The sequence below is a fragment of the Elephantulus edwardii genome, unplaced genomic scaffold (genome assembly GCF_000299155.1).
Source record: "Elephantulus edwardii isolate Elephantulus edwardi_28Jun2011 unplaced genomic scaffold, EleEdw1.0 scaffold00006, whole genome shotgun sequence".
Classification (NCBI taxonomy): Eukaryota; Metazoa; Chordata; class Mammalia; order Macroscelidea; family Macroscelididae; genus Elephantulus; species Elephantulus edwardii.
Window position 1 is genome coordinate 29,475,005 of NW_006399756.1, and position 19,590 is coordinate 29,494,594.

The 19,590-nt window shown below is 38.6% G+C and overlaps 1 protein-coding gene across 2 annotated transcripts in view; it reads right to left on the reverse strand.

The window, feature by feature from the left end:
• BTRC (beta-transducin repeat containing E3 ubiquitin protein ligase) overlaps positions 1 to 19,590 on the reverse strand; it is a 201,211-nt gene that overhangs the window by 11,227 nt on the left and 170,394 nt on the right. For both annotated transcript variants that reach the window (XM_006880013.1, XM_006880012.1), the window contains 8 exons: positions 18,346 to 18,577; positions 15,487 to 15,673; positions 10,136 to 10,232; positions 9,473 to 9,610; positions 8,878 to 8,996; positions 7,039 to 7,288; positions 4,278 to 4,396; positions 3,126 to 3,236 (listed from right to left, as the gene is read on the reverse strand). In XM_006880013.1, the coding sequence (XP_006880075.1) occupies positions 3,126 to 3,236; positions 4,278 to 4,396; positions 7,039 to 7,288; positions 8,878 to 8,996; positions 9,473 to 9,610; positions 10,136 to 10,232; positions 15,487 to 15,673; positions 18,346 to 18,577 (1,253 nt within the window). The remainder of the gene's footprint in view (positions 1 to 3,125; positions 3,237 to 4,277; positions 4,397 to 7,038; positions 7,289 to 8,877; positions 8,997 to 9,472; positions 9,611 to 10,135; positions 10,233 to 15,486; positions 15,674 to 18,345; positions 18,578 to 19,590) is intronic.

Consider the following 19,590-nt stretch of genomic DNA (forward strand, 5'->3'; position numbering starts at 1 on the left):
GATTCCCATTCTTCTCAGAGTCAGCCACAGTTTGTTATGATCCACACAGTCAAATGCCTTTGCATAATCAATGAAACACAGATAGACATTCATTGAAGTTAGGTGAATAATAAATTTAACCATTGTGACACCAAGAAGAGATTCTGTACATCACACTGGCACCACGATGGAGCTGGAACTGACTCATAGGTAATCTTGCAGCAGGTTTTCAGAGGTAAATCACTTGAGAGGAGACTGTCCGTCTTTCTCCATCAGAGCCACTGGATGATCTGAACCTCCAGAGAGGTGCCACCTTTGAGACAGCAGCACAACCCTCTACCCATTAGGTTCCCAGAGCTCCTTACACATTCCACTGTGAAAAAATAGCTCACTTAGATCTAGAAATCTATAATTGTGAAATGCTTTCTTTTTGGTTAGTTCAACCAATGGTCCAGGTCACCTCCACCAAAGCAAGTCAGGTCCACTTAAGAGTCTGGAGTTTATATAAGCAAACCTTCCCCCGCCTTTTTTTTAACTTCAATTAAGTTAAGATTAGCCTTGCCAAAAATCTATGATAGGTCATGTCTCCTCAAGGAAAATAACAGACAAAACTCAAAAAAGGTAGGCGCAGGTCAAAATCAAGGCAATGAGAAAATGTAACCTTGGACCCAGCTGAAACATGTCATCATACCCTGAAAAATTTCCCAAGGGCATGGCGGTGAGGGCTAACTCAAAGCAGAGGCATACCATCTGCTACATTCTCTGCTGCTTGAGCTGGCTTAATGATCAATACAGCCAGCTCAAGAACTTAGATGATGCTATAAGCTAGTTTCTAATATTAAATAAAAGTTGCCACTATTGGAACTGTAGCTTTCCACTCAGTATCAGCCAACTTGATAAGAAGAAATGATAAAGAGGGCTCCATAAGCTAATATACTTATGTGCTATGGGCTTGGCAGGGAGCTTTGTTGGCCAAGGGATAAGGAATTATACTGTTAACCAAAAGGGTTATAGATCAGATCTAACAATTGTTCTGTAAGAGAAAGATGTGCAGTCTCCTTCCGTGTGATTTACAACCTCTGAATATCCAATGGAAGGTCAGCTATGCATGTCATTTCTGACTCAACAGCACTTACCAAACTATGTGTTATGAGTTTGTAAGATAACATGAATAGATTCTTTAACAAACAGAATTGAAGAATAAAGTTTACGAATATCCTAGTAATTAAAATGCTGGAAAGGTGATGGCAAGAGCTACACTTTTAGGAGTCACTTTTAATGAGATAAAAATTTAAGACCTCAGGGAGCTCTGGTGGCTAAGTGGCAAGAAGCTGCACTGCAATCCCGGAGGTATACGGTTCTAATCCACCAGATACTCTGCTGGAGAAGGAGGGGCAATCTCCTGTACCAGTCAGATCTGATTTGACAGTACACACACACACACACAAAATAATAAAATAAAAATTTTTTAAAAATCTAAAAAAAAAAAATTTAAGACCTCAAGTACCTAAGTTCTAAAGACACTAACCTCTAACACTTCCTTCACTTCAAAAACTCACTGTTGCTGAATCAGAACTGACTTAGAGCTGACCCACCAGCAGGTTTTAGGAAGCTGTCAATTGCATGTGAGGAGACAGCCCACCTTCCTCCCACAGAGCTGCTTGTGGGTTTGAACTGCCAGAGTCGCCATCTTTGGGTTATTGTGCAACTCCCTATAGTCTACGCCACCACAGAGCTTTGATTAGGCAGTGCTATTTCTACCACTAAACCACTGAGGGAATGTGATTCCTTACCACTAAGCCCCTAGGAAGTGCTGGTAGCCTAGTGGTAAAGTAGTGCTGCAATTTGGAAGACACATCGTTCAAAAACACCGGCTGCTTCATGGCAGAGGATGGGCAATCTTCTCCTGTGCCTCTGAAAACCTGCTGGAGGGTCAGCTATGGGTTGATTCTGACTTCATGGCATTCAACAACAAAGAGAACCGAAGTTCTCCTCAGGAGATGTATAGCATTAGGAAACTCTGCTGTCAGGGAGCTTTCCAAAGTCCTGAAGAGCAATGATGTCAGTTTAAAGACTAAGGTGTGCAGGATCATGCTGTGGTCTTTCTAATCACCAGCTATGCATCTGAAAGCTGAAAAATGAATAAGGATGACAGAAGAATTAATGACTTTGAATTGTAGTACTGGCAAAGAGCACTGAATATCAGAACAAACAGAATGTGTCTTGGATAAAGTACAGCCAGAGTACTCCCTAGAGGCAAATATAGTGAAGCCTCAGCTCACCTTCTTTTTTTTTAAAAAAATTTTTTATTTTATTATTTTGCATGTGTGTGTACCGTCAAATCGGATCAGACTGGTACAGGAGGAGATTGCCCCTCCTTCTCCAGCAGAGCATCTGGTGGATTTGAACCGTGTGCCTCTGGGATTGCAGTGTAGCTTCTTGTTACTATCAGCTCACCTTCTTTAGAAACATTGTTAGGAGAGGCTAGTCCTTGGAAAGGAATATCATGCTTGGAAAAGTGGAGGGTCAGAAAAAGACAAGAAGACTCTCAATGATTGTGGCAATGGGCTCAAAGGGTGTCAGGGATGACAATATGGCACAGGAGAAGACAGGGTTCAGAACTGTTGTTTACAGGGTTACTATGAGTCATACTTGATGATATCTAATAACAACAACAAAAATTACATATGGGGAGGAAGCTCTAGTGGCCTAGTGGTAGGAAGCTGAACTATGGGAAAAAGAAGGGTAATAGCCTTCCATGTGATTTACAGTCCCTGAAAACCCACTGGAGGGTCAGCTATGAATTGGTTCCAAGTTGATGGCACACAACAACAACAACAACAACAACAATTCATAAGGAGTTTTGCTACTAACCCAAAGGCTTGAATTTACCAGCAGCTCTAGGGGGAGAAAAAAAGGCAATCTGAAAAGCTTCTGGACACCCACTATCATCAAGGTGATCCCAACTCAACAGCTACTCTGTAAGACAAAGGAGACTGCTTCCTCTTTCTCACACAAAGCAGTTGGTTGGTTTGAACACTGTATCTTGTGGTTTTAACTACTCATCATCAGGAGATAAAGAGAGGCTATAATTATAACCTTGTAAGGCAACATACAGATTTCAAAAACCATGTAAGCAAACTCACCCATCATAGGCCCCACTGACTATCTTCTTGTTATCAAATCGAATACAGCGCACCAATTCCTCATGGCCTTCTAACACTCGTAAACATGCTCCACATTCAATGTCCCATAATCTGGAAGAGAAAATTGCATCACATGAAATTTTGTGTGTTCTTTTCTGAGCCTAGAAATGTTATGACAATTTAGTTGTATGACTTGGAAGAACCTACCAAAATAAAAATCAATCAACATCCATAGGAAATGCAGTGCCATTTACTTAGTTTTGCACTTTTAACTTGGGCAAGGAGAAAAATTATCTGTAGTTCAAATAAAGTGAACATTTCCCAAGCACATACTTTTTATAATTCTGTAACTAGGTTCTTCCAGGCATAAAAGGGATAAAGGCAATGTACGCAGCTATCTGGGAAAGAAATGACCAAGAAAAGAAAGCAAGGCTTCCTGAATGACCAATGAGCTGCAGAGTGTCCCTGATCTCCTGCTTTGCCCATTATCTCAACTCAGTTACTAAGGACACTGCTTTCACACACTGCACAATATAGTGCTTATATCGGGGAAGTGGAAAGCTTTCAAAATACTTATATACTAATTTATAAAATTGTAGGCTTTTAAGGCATTTCAAGTGATTTCCAGCAATTATATTTCCTTAGATCTAACAATAGTTCTGTTGGGTTTTTTCCCTCCTAATAGCCTTTTCAACCTCTTAGTACTTTAGTGAAGAAAGGGAGAGGATGGACACATCTTCCAAGTTTGAACTGTATCTGTGCTACTCCTCTTTATAAAGGAAAAATATTAAAGAATACTTTATTTCCAAGACCGGTGTCTCAGGCAATGCTAAGAAAAGAAAATCAGTGTCTAGTAGAAAAATAAGTATTTTGTTTTCCTTTAAAACAACAGCAAAGAGCTTTCAGCTATTTATTTATTTATTTTCAGTGGTGAAATTTAAACTTCTATCTACCTGTCTCTTTTGTCCACTTCCTAATTAAAAATGTACCTTTCCAATAAGTCTATGTGCTGATAAAACTATTTTAAGATGGCAACAGATCAGCAAAAGGCTTTGCTGTGCTGTCTCTGTGCTTGGGACAAACAGAGAAAGTAAAAACATCTTGCGGCGGCAGGAATATGACTGCTTCTGCGAAGGGGCACCTGCCGCTCACCTGATAGTGTTGTCAGATGAGCCACTCACTACCAGCCTGTCTCTGTACTGCAAACAGGCAATGCCTCGCTTGTGTCCATTCAAGGTCCTTACAAACTCACAAGTACTTGTGTTCCATACCTGAAAATGAAAAAAAGCACTTGGCGTTAGTACTTGTACTGAAAAGATCTATGGAAACCCAAAATCTTAGGAGAGCAGAAAAACAGAATGAACCATTTGGAGAAGTTCCCATGCAAAATGAAATAAAAATATGACAAACTCAATTTATGATAATCTAGAGCCAGTTTTTAATGGTCTACTACCATATGAGAATTTCTCAAAATGATTTATTCTTACAGGTAAATCTGATCCTGAGCTAAATTTATGACTGCCTTTCATACATATACCATTATTTTTAGGAATTAAATACCTAAGCAAAATTGTCACATACTTTGTCCTCCTCAGCTTTTACATAGACCAATCTCCTGAATTATAACAAGTGATGGTCTATACTGTATTCTACAGTGAAGTTCATATGTAAGGATCTCAAGTGTCTTCTGAGCTAATAGAGGACAAAGCCCTGCAAACTTCTTAATCATAATCAGATGTACGGACAGTGGTGAGTTGCTGTTTTGGGTCTTGGAAACACTGTATGAAGGGACAGAAAAGTCAACTGTCATAACATGACAGTATCTACATTCTACCTTGGTGATAAGCGACTGGAGTCTTAAAAGATAGTGACCAACTATCAAAAGTTCAACTACTAGGGGAGCTCTGGTGGCCCAGTGGCAAGAAGCTGCACTGCAATTCCAGAGGCTCATGGTTCAAATCCACCAGATGCTCTGCCGGGAAAGGAGGGACAATCTCCTCCTGTACCAGTCAGATCCGATTTAACGGTACACACACACACACACACACACACACACACACACACACACACATAAAATAATAATAAAAAAATTAAAAAAAAAAGTTCAATTACTGGTTTCTTCCTGTCCAGAACAAAGAAGACAAGCAAAGATGTAGTGAGCCAATTAGTCAATCTGGACTTGCATGACTGAGAGATGAGAAGTACTAGAGGGTACCTGACTACCATGATTAACCACTTTAAAACAAACTCAAACAAAAAGACAATTCTGTAAGGCTCTAGAGAGGCAACAACCCACAAGGCCAAGAGAGCAACATTTGCCCAAGTATATCAAGTCCAGAAGGCAGGATGGGGTAAACATAAAGAGTGATGGAAAGAGTAAGAATGAGAGGAGGAAATGGGAGAAGTTGTGGTTACAGTAATTAATGTGGAAAAGAAAGCCCACAGACTGGGACAAATATTTGGCAATGACAAAGGAACTCGTAACTAAAATAAACAGTATATGGTGTCTCCACAAGAAAAACACTGATAACTTAATTATCAAAGGGGCCAAAGGCATTGAAAGACTCTTCGCCAAGGGAGATATTCAGATGACCAACAAACACACGAGGAAATGTTCAAAATCACTAGCAATAATACAGGTGCAATTCAAAACAATAATGTGATATCATCTTCCCTCAGCAGTAATAGCAAAGATTAACAGGGAAGTAAACAATAAATGTTGGTGAGGATTAGAACTCTAAACATTGCCCATGAGACTGTAAAATGGTACAACCACTATGGAAGGCAGTTTGGTGATTCCTCAAAAAGGTAAATATAGAAATCTTAAATGACCTAGATATTCCACTACTAGGAGTATACTCTAAGGAAGTCAGAGCCAAGGCACAAAGAAAGGTATGTATATCTATGTTTATTACACCATTATTCATAATAGTGAGAAAATGGAAATAGCTCAAATGCCCATAAACTAACATAAGAAAATGTGGCGCAATGTGTGAATGTACCACGGTTTCTCTTAAATTGTGGTACATGCACACAATGGAATACTATGCAGCACAAAGGAACAACCAATTTGTAAAATACTATTGAACATGGACGAGGCAAGAGGACATAACTCAGTCACAAAAGGACATGAATGTGTTTCTGTGAAAACAGGAGGGTAAATGGGGGTTGGGGAGATTGGGAGAACAGAGATAGAATGTAGAGTCAATGAACAATGTAAAGGATGAGGACAAGGAGGGTCATCAGGGATGGGACAACATGGCTTACTGCAATTAGCAAATAGGTACAGGATATGTATAACTGTTCAAAAGGGGAAGGAGCGAAGGGGGGTAGGAGGAGGAGGGGGAAAAAACCTACTAGGGCAGCAGAGATTAGTGGATGGATGATGGGAGCCGGGAAGGAACAGACAATGTGCAATGGGGATTTGATGACAGGCTGATAAAAAGCAGTGATCAATAGTAATTAGGTACACAAAACACATAAGTGATTGTTAAAGCACAGTGTACACAAATGAAACACAATGTTAACACAATGTATACAAATGATAGTAAGAAAGCAATTAAAATGCACCCTAAAATTGTCTAGTTGTGCATGTAACTATAATGTAGATGGTTCATTTAAATGAAAATGGTGGTATTGTCATGTTTGCTTGATGGAAAGAAAAAATTACAGGGGGGGGACCCTTAACCAAACAATATTATCAAAAGCATAATCATTAGAATTATGGTGCTAAATAATATAAAATGAATGCTAAACTATTTTTAAGAAATATGATTTTTTTGAGTAGTAGGTGCATATGGGTGTACCATTTTCACATTACAAGCCTTTCCACAAACAAATCCCAAATGTGAGTGATTGCTTGTAAATCCTCACTCAAATCACAATAAATAAATAAAGACCTCTGGCTTCTTACTTTTATAGTCCTATCTCCAGATGCAGAAACGATGTACTTATCATCGAAGTCTACAACATTGACAGCAGCTCGATGTCCAACAAGCACCCTCCTGAGGGTAATGTCGGTCGGGGAGGCCATATCCCATACTGCAATGGAACGGTCTTTGGAACACGTCACCATCATGCCATTATTGAAACGCAAATGCAGAACTGCTTCACAATGGTGGATCAGTGTGTTTAGCATTTCACCTGTATTTACATCCCACACTCTGAAACAAACAACATTAAGAAGGTTATCTTAGATTTTGATAGTATTATAATCTATTACCAGTATGATCACTAATCTCCTCACCTTCTTTATGATCAATTATTATAAAATGTCACACATTTCATACGACAGAATTACTGAGATGTATTTTAAACTGGGAATAGGGTTAGTACCACAGTATTAGCAACACATTGGCAGTTCTCAGGAACCAACACTGATAGAGCCTACGATGCTCTGTAAAAGCACTGGGGGTATAATCCACAGGGCATTGCACAGCTAATCCAAAGGCCACACCTCTGAGGTTTGAATTCACCAGTGATTCTGCAATCTCCTCTCGGTTGATTTACAGCTTGGGAAAGCTGATGGAGGGTCAATTAAGTGTGAGTTCAAACCTGACAGCAATACATTTTTAAGAAGATACTCTGTAGGAAAACGATTTTCTTAGTACTATGGATTTGGGCATGAAGAATTTAAGGCTCAAAATAACACAGACGCTTAAGACTAAGCTTTTATTTATGTATCGTACTTTACATGGGATGGGGACAAGAACAGCCATCCTACTAACTACAAACATAGGCTTCAAACCAGAAATCAGAGTGTGGGACCCTGGATTAGCTTGAGAATTTTGTGCTTATATATATATATATTTATAGTGTTATTACTTTGGCTTTCCTGAAACATTTTGCTTTTTCTATTTAACTTCTTTTTCAGAAAATCTTTTCTCTCTTAGCCAATGAATGATATTAGCCTATCCCAATAGTGTTCCAGCTTCCCTGATATATTCTACAAACACCAATAAATGTGAAATGTTGCTAACTATAAGGACTGAGTCCATGCCTTTAAATCAAAAGATAAGGAACAGAAGAGACTTCACTATTCACAGAGGATAACTGAAGACAGAGAATCTAACAATACAGTTAACTGATTTTCTTTTTTGTCTAGTTTCTTTAAAAAAGAAGTTACTTTTGATGCATTATATTTGCTAAGTCCTTCAGCTTAAGGCAAAATTTCTAACAGAGGTTTCCAGCAGGGCTGTCTGTATCCAGAACTCAAGCTACACTGGACTCCAGCAGCATAATGGCTATGTCATCAAATCACTAATGCCTCTGGAAATTGAGAGCCCCCTCCCTGAGTGAAGTGTGCAATTAAAAACTGCAGGGACGGCAGGGGAGGGACTGGCAAAGAGAGAGCATGGCTCACCTATACACATTTAAAGGAGATAATGCATACCTGCACTATAGTTATAACCACTGGATAAAGGCAGCCTTCATTCTACTCAGGTCATTCCCTTGTGAGGTGTCATTTTGTTTGTTTGTTTTTAAAAAATAATGAATTTCCCAAATGAAAAAAAGAATGGGTTGTTTCCTTAAATGTTACAAAAATGCACACTTACCTCAAGAATTCCTTAATCAAGCTTTCAAGTTCTACGATGGACAAAAATGCTGAGGATAACTGATGATTGATTTATTCTTCTTTAGTTAGGATGTTTCAGAACTATATTCTTGTATATATATATAAAATTACTATCTATGACAAAGGATAGAGTGAAACAGATATTTCAGAGTTCAAAACATATTTGATATTTTCTACCTGACTGTGGAATCCGATGATCCAGTTATGATTACCCTCTCGTCATACTGGAGGCACAGGACAGAACCCGTGTGGCCTGTGAGGATTCGCTTGCATTCCAACGTGCTTTTATCCCAGATCTAGGATGGCAAACAAGAAGATCCTTTTGATCACTGTGATAATGGGGGGTCTGTGGAGACTTGTTGGCTCTATTATATGTTTGATTCCCAAAAGAATCAAAGCCCAGAGTAGCGTGGAATGCATTCTTTCCTGCAGATGAAGCTAAATGCATATTTATATATGTGTGTGTTTGTATAAACACACACACACGTGGCTTCATACTAATGTAAAGTTTATCCTACACATTAGGGAGTAGAGTAGCCTATAATTATGGGGCCAAAGGAGCAACAGTCCATTTCAGCACACTTTACGAGAATTTACCCCAATGATTGACCATGTGTACATATGCTCTTTTGGAGGAAGTGGCTATCTTTAATAATTTGGCTCTGGGACTGGAAACCAATTAAAATCATCACTACTTTCTAGAAATAATGTTTATAGAGTTAATGGTTTGGATTACTTTAGAATATGGCCATTTTTGCCACCCCACAGCTACCTTGATTGTGTTGTCTCGAAGGCCGCTTACAATCTTCTGATCATCATACTGTAAACAGTAAACTCCTTTGCTTGTTTCACTTCGGCAATGGATTCTCTGTAAACTATGTCTTCCACATCTCCAATTAGATTCTATTGTCTGAGAGGAAGGATGGTTAAAAGGTAGTAAGTAGGAGAAGATCAGAACCAACTTGGATATTTCTTCTAGTTGTTAAAATAACTTTCATGGCAACCAATAACAAATGCTCAATGCTTCACTGTATACAATATAGAAAACTCAAGGCTCACTAAAAAATATGCTTTTAAAAGGAAATAGGAAAGATCTGGTGCAAAAAACAATATACATGAACTTTGTAAATAAATTAGTATTTTTTAAAGGAAACTATATACATTTATAAAACTTATTTTCATGTGCAATGCGATTAAAGATTTAGTTTTAAAAACTCTCCTGCATATAATGATTCAAGAAATAGAAACCTAGCAGAAAGAGATTGCTCGTCAACAGAGGGCAAGCTATGAACCACGAGGTTAGCTGCTTGGTGCTCTTTATAAACATTATGGCCACTGCTACCAGTAAATTTCCATGAATACCAGATGAGTACACTGAAGAATGCTGACAACGTTCTAGTGCTTGGGAAATACTCAAATACATACAGATCCTTACCTCAATGTCTTGTATAATTCTAGGGTAAAGAGCTCTATAAAAGGAGTTGGGAGGAGCAGTCCCATCAGGAGGTTTGTTTTTGAATAAATACTGTCCCCTAAAAAACAACAAATATTTCCCAATGAAAATATTATTACACATTTACAAGGAGCACTTCTTCAATATGTTTTAACATCTACCACCCCTCCCACATAATCTCTGTGACAAAACCTGGGGAAATCTAAATTTAGGCCTGATTTCATATCAAGGAGAACCAATCTTGGTTTTCTTTTTGGTATAACATTATTATTTCCAGTGTAAAACATCAAAATAATTGTAGTACTTGCCATTTGGTTTAGGAACATGGAGTTTTGCTACTCAACAATCTGATTCTAGGAAGGAGAGTATCAGTCCTTAATGTTACAGTATCAAAAGAGTATGTATAATGGGATTTCATATACCATATCTTATTAGCAAATGACACATACAATTATTGCAAAATCATGTAATCCTTCACATATTCGTTTCACATATGTATCCTATGCACAGTCATACTATTTCTGTGGGTACATAACACATGTAGGATGTTAACTGTGTGATGTTATATGGTATCGGTCTGTCTGTTACACTGCCTAGTGGAAAGGAGTCATGGTGGTAACCAAAAGGTTTGAACTGAACAGCTGTTCTGTGGGGGAAAGTTAGGCATATTGCCTCTAAAAACCTGCTGGATGGTCAGCTATGGGTTGGTTCTGATGCAAAGGTATAAACCAACAACACTGGAAGATTTAATAGGCCTTATTAAAAAAAAAACAAACAAACAACAAAACCCCAAACCAAAACCACCCAGAAAACACCAAACCAAACAACAAACCTCTGTTAATAACGGCAATTATTACCTTTGAATGAGTGCATGACATCATTTTTTCTTCACTGAGTAAAGCTGTGCATGTGTCAATGGTGTCTAGCATCAGAGACACTGCTGTGGAAAGAACTTTTTCTTGGTCTCTATTTGTGTAAGCGTGAGGTATATGGGCTGCTCAGGCATTGTGGTTATTGTTGATCAGCATAGCTATTTTAAAAGGAGCAATTTGGTTCATTCCAACAACAAAACAAAACAAAAACCAAAGGGATCACAGGAGTGTCCAACAGCAGGTAAGGCAGAAGAAGAAAAGAAATGCCTAAGAGCACTGATGGTGTCAAGTCTAAGGTATAAAATTGACTTTCACAGGTATGTTCCTGGCAATGCACAAACATACATGCATTTTACTGCCTTTCCTGATCCCAGTGAGCAACATTTGTTAGCATCCCCTTCCTTATGACAGCACATCTCTGGAAGACTCATATCCCAAGCTAGATCTTTGTTACAAAAAAATTCAGTAAATGGCAATCACATCCTGCTGAGTAAAAAATTTAATTCCTCATTCTGAAGTTAAGAACCCACCAAACACGGTGTGGAAGCTAGTAAACTCCACTATGGGTGTAGTAACTGCTGTTCTCACTGGCACTGTGCCTTGTAAAGTGGAGACAGGCAGAAATGCCTCTGAGTGCACTCCTGGCACCACAGAAATCATGTTTTCTCTGGGCCAGTCATCCACTCCTCCCTCTATAGCTCCATTACAATATAATTAATTGTTCAGTGTCGCCAGGAGTGCTTCTCTCCTGCCCTCTCCCTGTTATACACCTTGAAAATCAGTTGAGAAAATTTCCTATAATGAAGGTAGATGGCTCTACTGTCAGTTAATATGGAAAGAAATTGGCAATGAAGATACTACATTAATGAAGTTTTTAAAAAGGGACTAACATGAGGAAGAAATATTGTAAACTGCCAAGAAAAATGCAAAGGAAACTAACTTATGACATAATTCTGACTCAAAGACATATTTATCCTATATATCTGTAGACAAACAAAACTTCACATAGATTTTGAAAGAAAATATTTTTGTTGTTGTTCAGTACTGTCATAATATAATGAGCTATATATAAATCATTATCTTGATCTTTCAGGTACAGAAAATGTCACACAGGTTAAGTAACTTGCCTGAGGTCACATAGCTAATACAGTTCACCTAGGTTTTTATCCTGATTCTAGAGCCCACATTAACCACTTGTTAGCTCTCACTGTGCACCATAGCTCTCTGACAAGGGTATCCAGGGACTCCAGGCTCTTTACGTACATTAGTACAGTTTCTACATCCTAAGTGAAACTCATGAGCACTGATCTTATTTTTTACCAAACCTTGTTAAAGTATCTAAACTTTTTCAAATCCAAGGTGCTACAAAAAAGGGTAATTTAGTGTTGAACACAAATCTATCTGTTGCCATAAGTCAAGCCTTTTCAATGGAAGCATTCAGGCAACAGGGACTACTTCCATATGAAATATCTAGTATCTATTGAGAGTGTGGTTATATGACAAATGCTAAGTATTAAACTCAGAAATGTTATCATAAAATGATTTGCTGATTAAGAAAATAGACTTTTCCCAAGTGGCCTTTTATTATACTTTTAGGACTTAGCATAACAGAGTAGGTGAGAGTCTATTTGGTATTGAGTATTAGAGAAAATGATAGAGGTTCATGCCCTAGGGATAGGCTATCAAATACATCTAAACCTAGAATACAGCAGCAAAGAAGAAGTAAACTTTAGAAATCCAAAGCTTTACTCAACAAAAACAACAATCATTGCCATCGAGTCAGAACTGACTGAGGAATGACCCTCCAGCAGGCTTTCAGAGGGTGGAAATTGCAGGGGATACTCCCCATCTTCTTCCCTCAGAGGAGCTGGTGGATATGCACTGTCTCACTTTGGCTTGGCAGTCCAATTTCTTAACCACTAGGCCACCAGCACTCTCTATAAGTTTTAAGAGAAAATAATATTTACATATTTTTGGTTTGAAGAAGTAGAGGAAAATATTAAAGATAACATATGGCAAGAGTGACCATACAAAGGCTTTACTAACTCACGAGGCTTAGTAAGACAGTAGCTTTAAAGAGAAAAACTCACCAAAAATTTAAAAGAAGGCTAACATAAGAAGAAAGACATGTAAAAAGAAACTCCACAAGAAAATCAAAGGTATAGAATAAAGAAGGTCTTCATGTGATAGACAAATATTTGTGATTTGATGGGGTCACAAAAAACGAAGAGGATAAATATGTCTGACCAGGAGATTACATAGGCAGAAATCTAAAGGATATTTAAAGCATGGGAATGGGTTTCTGAGGGTGAAGAACAGTGCTGAAAAACTCATGGTGTCAAGTGAGCTCCAACAGCAACCTTCCACTGGGTGGCCAAAGCTGTAAACTATAAAGGGAGGAGACTGTCCATTGTTCTCCCATGGTGCTGCGGGTAGATTCAAACTGCTGGACACTGAGTCTCTAGGTCAGCATTACAACTCCCTACTGACTATGCTACGGGGCTCCCTGGGCTAGATCCTAAATTATTTCTCAGTTACAACCCCTTTTGCCCTTTTAAAAAGGACAAAAATTCATCTTTTCAATTATTTGTACATTCTTTGAAGCTATAGTAAGAGATCATTTAGGACTAGTGCTAAGCAAAATTGTGGAGCTTGTTTACTTTCGGCATTTTCACATTCAACTGCAAAGAACTGCTTACTTATTTCTAGTTTCCCATTTTTGTTCCCATTAAAACCCACTTGTCTCCCAATGTCTAACAAAGATTTACTACTATTAACAGTTCAAACAGGAACAGTGTATTTTAACAGAAATTCTGGAGAGGGAAATGACATATCAGGTCAGGAATTATTTGAAGAAGTTTCTTTTTTATAAATTTATTTTTTCCTTATAAGGGGTAGAGAAATAGTCCCAACTGCCTTGAAATTTCCCTATATAAGCAAATGCTTGTTCTTATTCTTAATTAATTTTTTATTTTTTATTTTTCATTTTAATGAAAATTTACAGAGATTTTTTATTTCCATTCATTCACTGTTGCACTTTTCTCTCTGCCCACCCCTCCCCCCCAGTTTGTTCTTCTCTTTGAAAAGTAAAAGAAAAATTCTTTCAATTTCTTTCATTGTTATACAATTCCTCCCCCAAGTCCACTCCACTATGCAGACTTCGTCTGGACTCCTGTCATGACAATAATACCTAATCATATATCCTTTTTAAACAGTTCTCGCTCTCACATCTGTTTCAATGCAGTATACATAATTTATCCCATCTTTCTCAGTCTCCCCTCAACTCCAATGTCAATTCCATTTTACAACAGTGGCACTATGCAGTATTTGTCCTTTTCTGTCTTAGATAGTTCACTCAGCATAATGTCCTCCAGGGTCAACCATTTTGAATATTTCATGAGTTCCTTGTTTTTCAATGCAGCATAGTATTCCCTTGTGTGAATATACCATAGCTCCTCTATCCACTCATTTGTTGATGGGCACTTAGGTTGTTTCCAACTCTTTGCTACTGTGAACAAAGCTGCGATAAACATAGGTGCGCATGCTTGTTCATATTTTTTAAAGTTGGTCCTGGCATTCTGGTCCAGGCAAAATGGTGAACTCTGAATGTCTTAAAATGATACAAAAAACTACTTCTAATACTATAAGAATAGAAAACAAGCTAAAGATTTTCAATTCTGATGAGAAGAAAATCTTATCTGGGACACAGAAGTTAACAATATTTTTTTATTTATGCATTTTTGTAATTTAACTAAGGAAGTAGGTGGCATCTTATTAAGCCTTTTTAATAGGTAAATCAAACCCACTGACTGTCACTGAGTTGATGTTAATATAGTGACTCTGTGGGCCAATGGAGGACTGACTGTCTCACAGGGCTTCCTTCCAAGCTTGTAAATCTTTATGGAAGCGACAGATACAGGTTCTTCTCACACAGTAGCTGGCGAGGTCAAATCACCAACTTCTTTGTTTGCAGTTGAGCCCTTGGACTACTGTGCTACCAGGACTCCTTCTTGACAGCCAGAGTGACAGAACTCTCCTAAGTACCTGATATAATCTGTTGTAGTTTATAGTCGAGTCAGAACATATCCATAGCTGACCCTCCAGCAGGTTTTCAGAGGCAGTTAACTGCACATGAGGAAGAAGGTCCCATTTTTCTCCCGCAGAGAAAAGATGGTGGATTCAAACCATGTGACTTTGGGTTGGTAGCACAACTCCCTACCACTGAGTCAGCAGAGCTCTCTGGTATAATTTAGGGGTTCTTATAATTATTAGGGGAATTTTGGTGGTTGAGTGGTAGGGAGCGGCATTGATAATCAAAAGACAGATGGTTTAAATTCACTAGGTTTTCTTGGGAGAAACCTCTTCCCACGTCAGTGGCCTCATTAGTTCCCAACAATCTTCCAATGACTTTGAATGACCAGATCCTGAAGCTCTGAATAGTGAAGAAGTTAAAAGGCTCACCACCCTCTTCGTTCTGCCAGGCCTCTCCATAAAGAATCTGTTCTGACCATTCTCTCAATGAGCTTTTTCCATAACATGCCATCAGATGTGACTCGGTACCATTCCTTGCATACAAGTTCAGCAGCACAGAGTGATTTGGCATCCAAGTATGACAGAATGTTCTCAGCAATGTGATCCAAACCTCGAGCTGTCAGAGAGAAGTGCAGGCAAATAAAAGAACAGAGGAGGCAGTGAATGACTTTTCCACAAGAAGTTCTTTGAAACAGAAAAACATATGTTCTTTTATGAAGGCACATCATTGTCCCTAGTGTCGTCCAGTTTCTTTTTCAAACAGAGACTTGGGTAAAATGAGTGTCAATAATTTTTCCATAAGGTTACAGAAATGAACAATATTTTCCATCTTCCTTTAGAAAAGGAAGTTACAGCTAACAACCAGCAAACCCCCCCAAGACATTAAAAATAAAAAGGATTCCAGAAAACAATTCACATCTATCTATATGGATTTCAGCACGAGGGGATGTTCTATGGATGGATCTCAAACTCTGATTCAGACCTCCCCTCCAATTCTCTATATTAGGTCCATTTCTCATTCTGTTTCTATTACTGCTATAGTTTCAAAGCTGTTCAGTAAAGGAAATATTCTTTAAATGTACTGAGGGAGAAGCACTAAGTCAGACTGTGCTAGGATACAAAATTTTGGGCATGCAGAAAGTAAGGATAGAAGAGGGAGATACATATTGGTGTAGAAACATCATTAAGTGGAAAGACAGGGAGAGGTATGTTTAGTTTCAAATGTTTAAAATTTGAGAATAGCTATTACTATACAACCTATATGTCAGCTGACCAAAAATGAATGGAAAAAAACCAACTGAAATCTTAGATCAATAAATAACTTGGCTAGCATTTAACAAACTATTTTGTAGACTGCATAAAGGAAAACTCTTGAGTAGGTCTAGGGCTGTGCACACTAAACATGCTTGCCATTTAAACTCTCTACTTGATGATACTAATAACCCTCTGGTTGCTGCTTTAATCCTCAAGTGAGAAAGAAACATTCAAAGTGTTTTCTCTTTACAGATACATATAGGTTTTCTAAGGCCTCAAACAGTTCAGAAGGATTCCTTCATCTCTGACTTCCCTTAGGCAGAAACTTTGAGTCAGCTGCTGTTGTTGGTACATGCCACTGAGTCAGAAGCAACTCCTAGCTGACCCTCCAGAGGATTTTCAGAGGCCGGTAATCACACGGGAGAAGACTGTGCATCCTTCTCTGCAAGATCAGCTGCTGGATTCAAAACACATGCTTTTCCTGCCCCGCCCCCTAGCCCTTTGTTGTTAAGTGCCATTGAATTGCCTGTGACTCATAATGACCCTTTGTACAACAGCCCTAAACTCTGCTATATCCCTTGTCAATCTTACTGTCTCTGATACACCTATCACCATTACCGCAGTGACTGAATCAATCTTTCTCATCAAGGGCCTTCCTCTCCTGCGCTGTCCCTCCACTCTCCCAAGCATGGTGTCCCTCCCTCTCCAAGGACTGATCCCACCTTGCAGCATGTCCAAAGTATGTTAGACGAAGCTTCAGAATCCTTGCCTCCAAGGAACACCTGGTTTTACCCTCTCTAGGATGAACTTGTTTGTTCTCCTAACAGTCCATGGTATATTCAATACTCTTTTTCAGCACTACAACTCAAAGGCATCAATTCTCCTTCTATCATCCCTAGTCATTGCCAGCTCTCTGATGCACAGCAAATATTTGCAAAGACCATGGCCTGTATCAGGTGCACCTTAGTCTCTAGACTAACACTGTTGCTCTTCAGTATTTTGGAGAGGTCTCTGATAGCAGACTTTCCCAATGTAATTTGTCTTTTTAATTTCCTGGCTGTTGGTACCAAGAGTGGTGATTGTAGAGCCAAGCAAACTGAAGCTGTCAACAATCTCAATCTCTTTAACATGACGCTGCCAATCGGCCCAGTGGTGAGACTCTTTTTCTTGATGCTGAGCTTCAATTCACATTGAAGGCTGCAGTCTTTGATCTTCTGCAGCAAGCACTGAGGTCCTCCTCAGTTTCAGCCAGCAGGACTGTGTCATCTGCGTAACACAGATTGTTGATAAGTCTACCTTCAATCCTAATGCCACACTTCTCCTCATAGAGCCTAGCCTCCCGGATAATCTGTTCTGCATATAGACTGGAAAGATATGGAGACAGGACACATCCTTGATGCACACTCTTCCCAATTTTGAACCATACAGTGTTTCCTTGCTCTGTTCTGACAACTGCCTCCTGGTCCAAGTATAGGTTTCACATAAGCACAATCAAGTTTTCTGGGATTCCCATTCTTCTCAGAGTCAGCCACAATTTGTTGTGATCCACACAGTCAAATGCCTTTGCATAGTTAATGAAACACAGATAGACATTCCTCTGGTACCCTCAGCTTTCAGCCAAGATCCATCTGACATTAGCTATAACATCCCTAATGCCATTGGCCTCTATTAAATTCAGCCTGCACTTCAGGCAGTTCTCTGTTGATGTGCTGTTCCAGTTGTTTTTGGATAATCTTCAGCAGAATCTTGCTTGCATATGCTATCAATGATACTGTTCGATAATTTCTACACTCTGTCAGATCATCTTTCTTTGTAATGGGAACAAATACAGATCTCTTCCAGTCAGTTGGCCAGATGGCTGTCCTCTAGATTTATATACCAATAAAATGTGACAGATTCAATTTGTAAGAAACAAATCCAACACAGATGATATAAGAGAGATATATAATTGATGGTAACTGATAATCTAGCATAATTACCAATGTAGGAAACCTTCCAAACAAATTAATGGTTAACAAATACCAGGAGGCATACCTGGTAGAGCAGTTATGAAATCCCTCTGCAACATAGGTTTAAGATAGGAGTTTATGTGACCATGTTGGTAATGACACATTTGGGATATAAGATGCTCCACAAATTCTACTTGATCAGACTCTGACCACTGTTCAAAATATTTGACGCACAGTTCCTTTTCCTTCTCATAGCTTGCTGAGAGTTTCCGCTGCTTGGGCACAATCATACTGGAAGTGCCATTGGCAAGTTTTGTCTGTGAAAAGAAAGAGTCAAAGAAATATATTTAAGTAATGAAAATGAAGGGACTGTAAAATTGTTCTTCTGTGGCATGCTATGTTACTCTATTAGTACATTTGTGAACAGCAATTACATATGAAAACTACAAAAACAATAGGTTGGTAAGTCAAATCCACTCCCCAAAGACTACACATTCATTTCCAGACATTCACAGGAAGAAATGCTTAATATTTGGAGACATAGAGTTGGAAAAAAAGCTGAAAGCATATTACCATTATCAGCAAAACAAAAATTCTAATTTTTCTCTTATATGGACACTTACATAATTATTTGCTTATAACAAATTTTTAAATAGTAAAACAAAGGATCCTCTAAGGAAAGAAAGGTCAATGAATATTGTGAGACTCAGTGCCTTTAGTCCTAAAGCTTAAATAGTATTCAGGCCCAGTCCAAACAGCCCTTAAAAAAATTCATATGCACACCCATGTTTACTGCAGCTTTGTTCACAATAGCAAGGAGTTGGAAACAACCTAAGTGTCCATCAACGAATGGATAGAGAAGCTGTGGCATATTCACACAATGGAATACTAGGCTGTGTTAAAAAACAATGAATTCATGCAATATTATTCAAAATGGGTGACCCTGGAGGACATTATGCTGAGTTGAAGTATCTCAGTCACAAAAGGACAAATACTGTATGGTGCCACTATTGTAAAATAGGACTGACCTTGGGGTTGGGGGGAGATTGAGAAAGATGGGTTCAATAATGTATACTGCATTGAAACAAATGAGGGAGAAAACTGTTTAAAAAGGATATGTGATTAGGTATTTTTGTCATGACAGGAGTCCAGAGGGAAGGCTGTGTAGTGGAGTGGACCTGGGGGGGTGATTGCAAAACAATGAAATAATTTTACTTTTCCAAAAGGGTAGTGTACTGGGGGTGGTCGGGTTGGGAGGGGAGAAAAGTGAAACAATGAATGAATGGAAATCCAAAATCTCTCTAAATTTTCATTGATATTACTAATAATT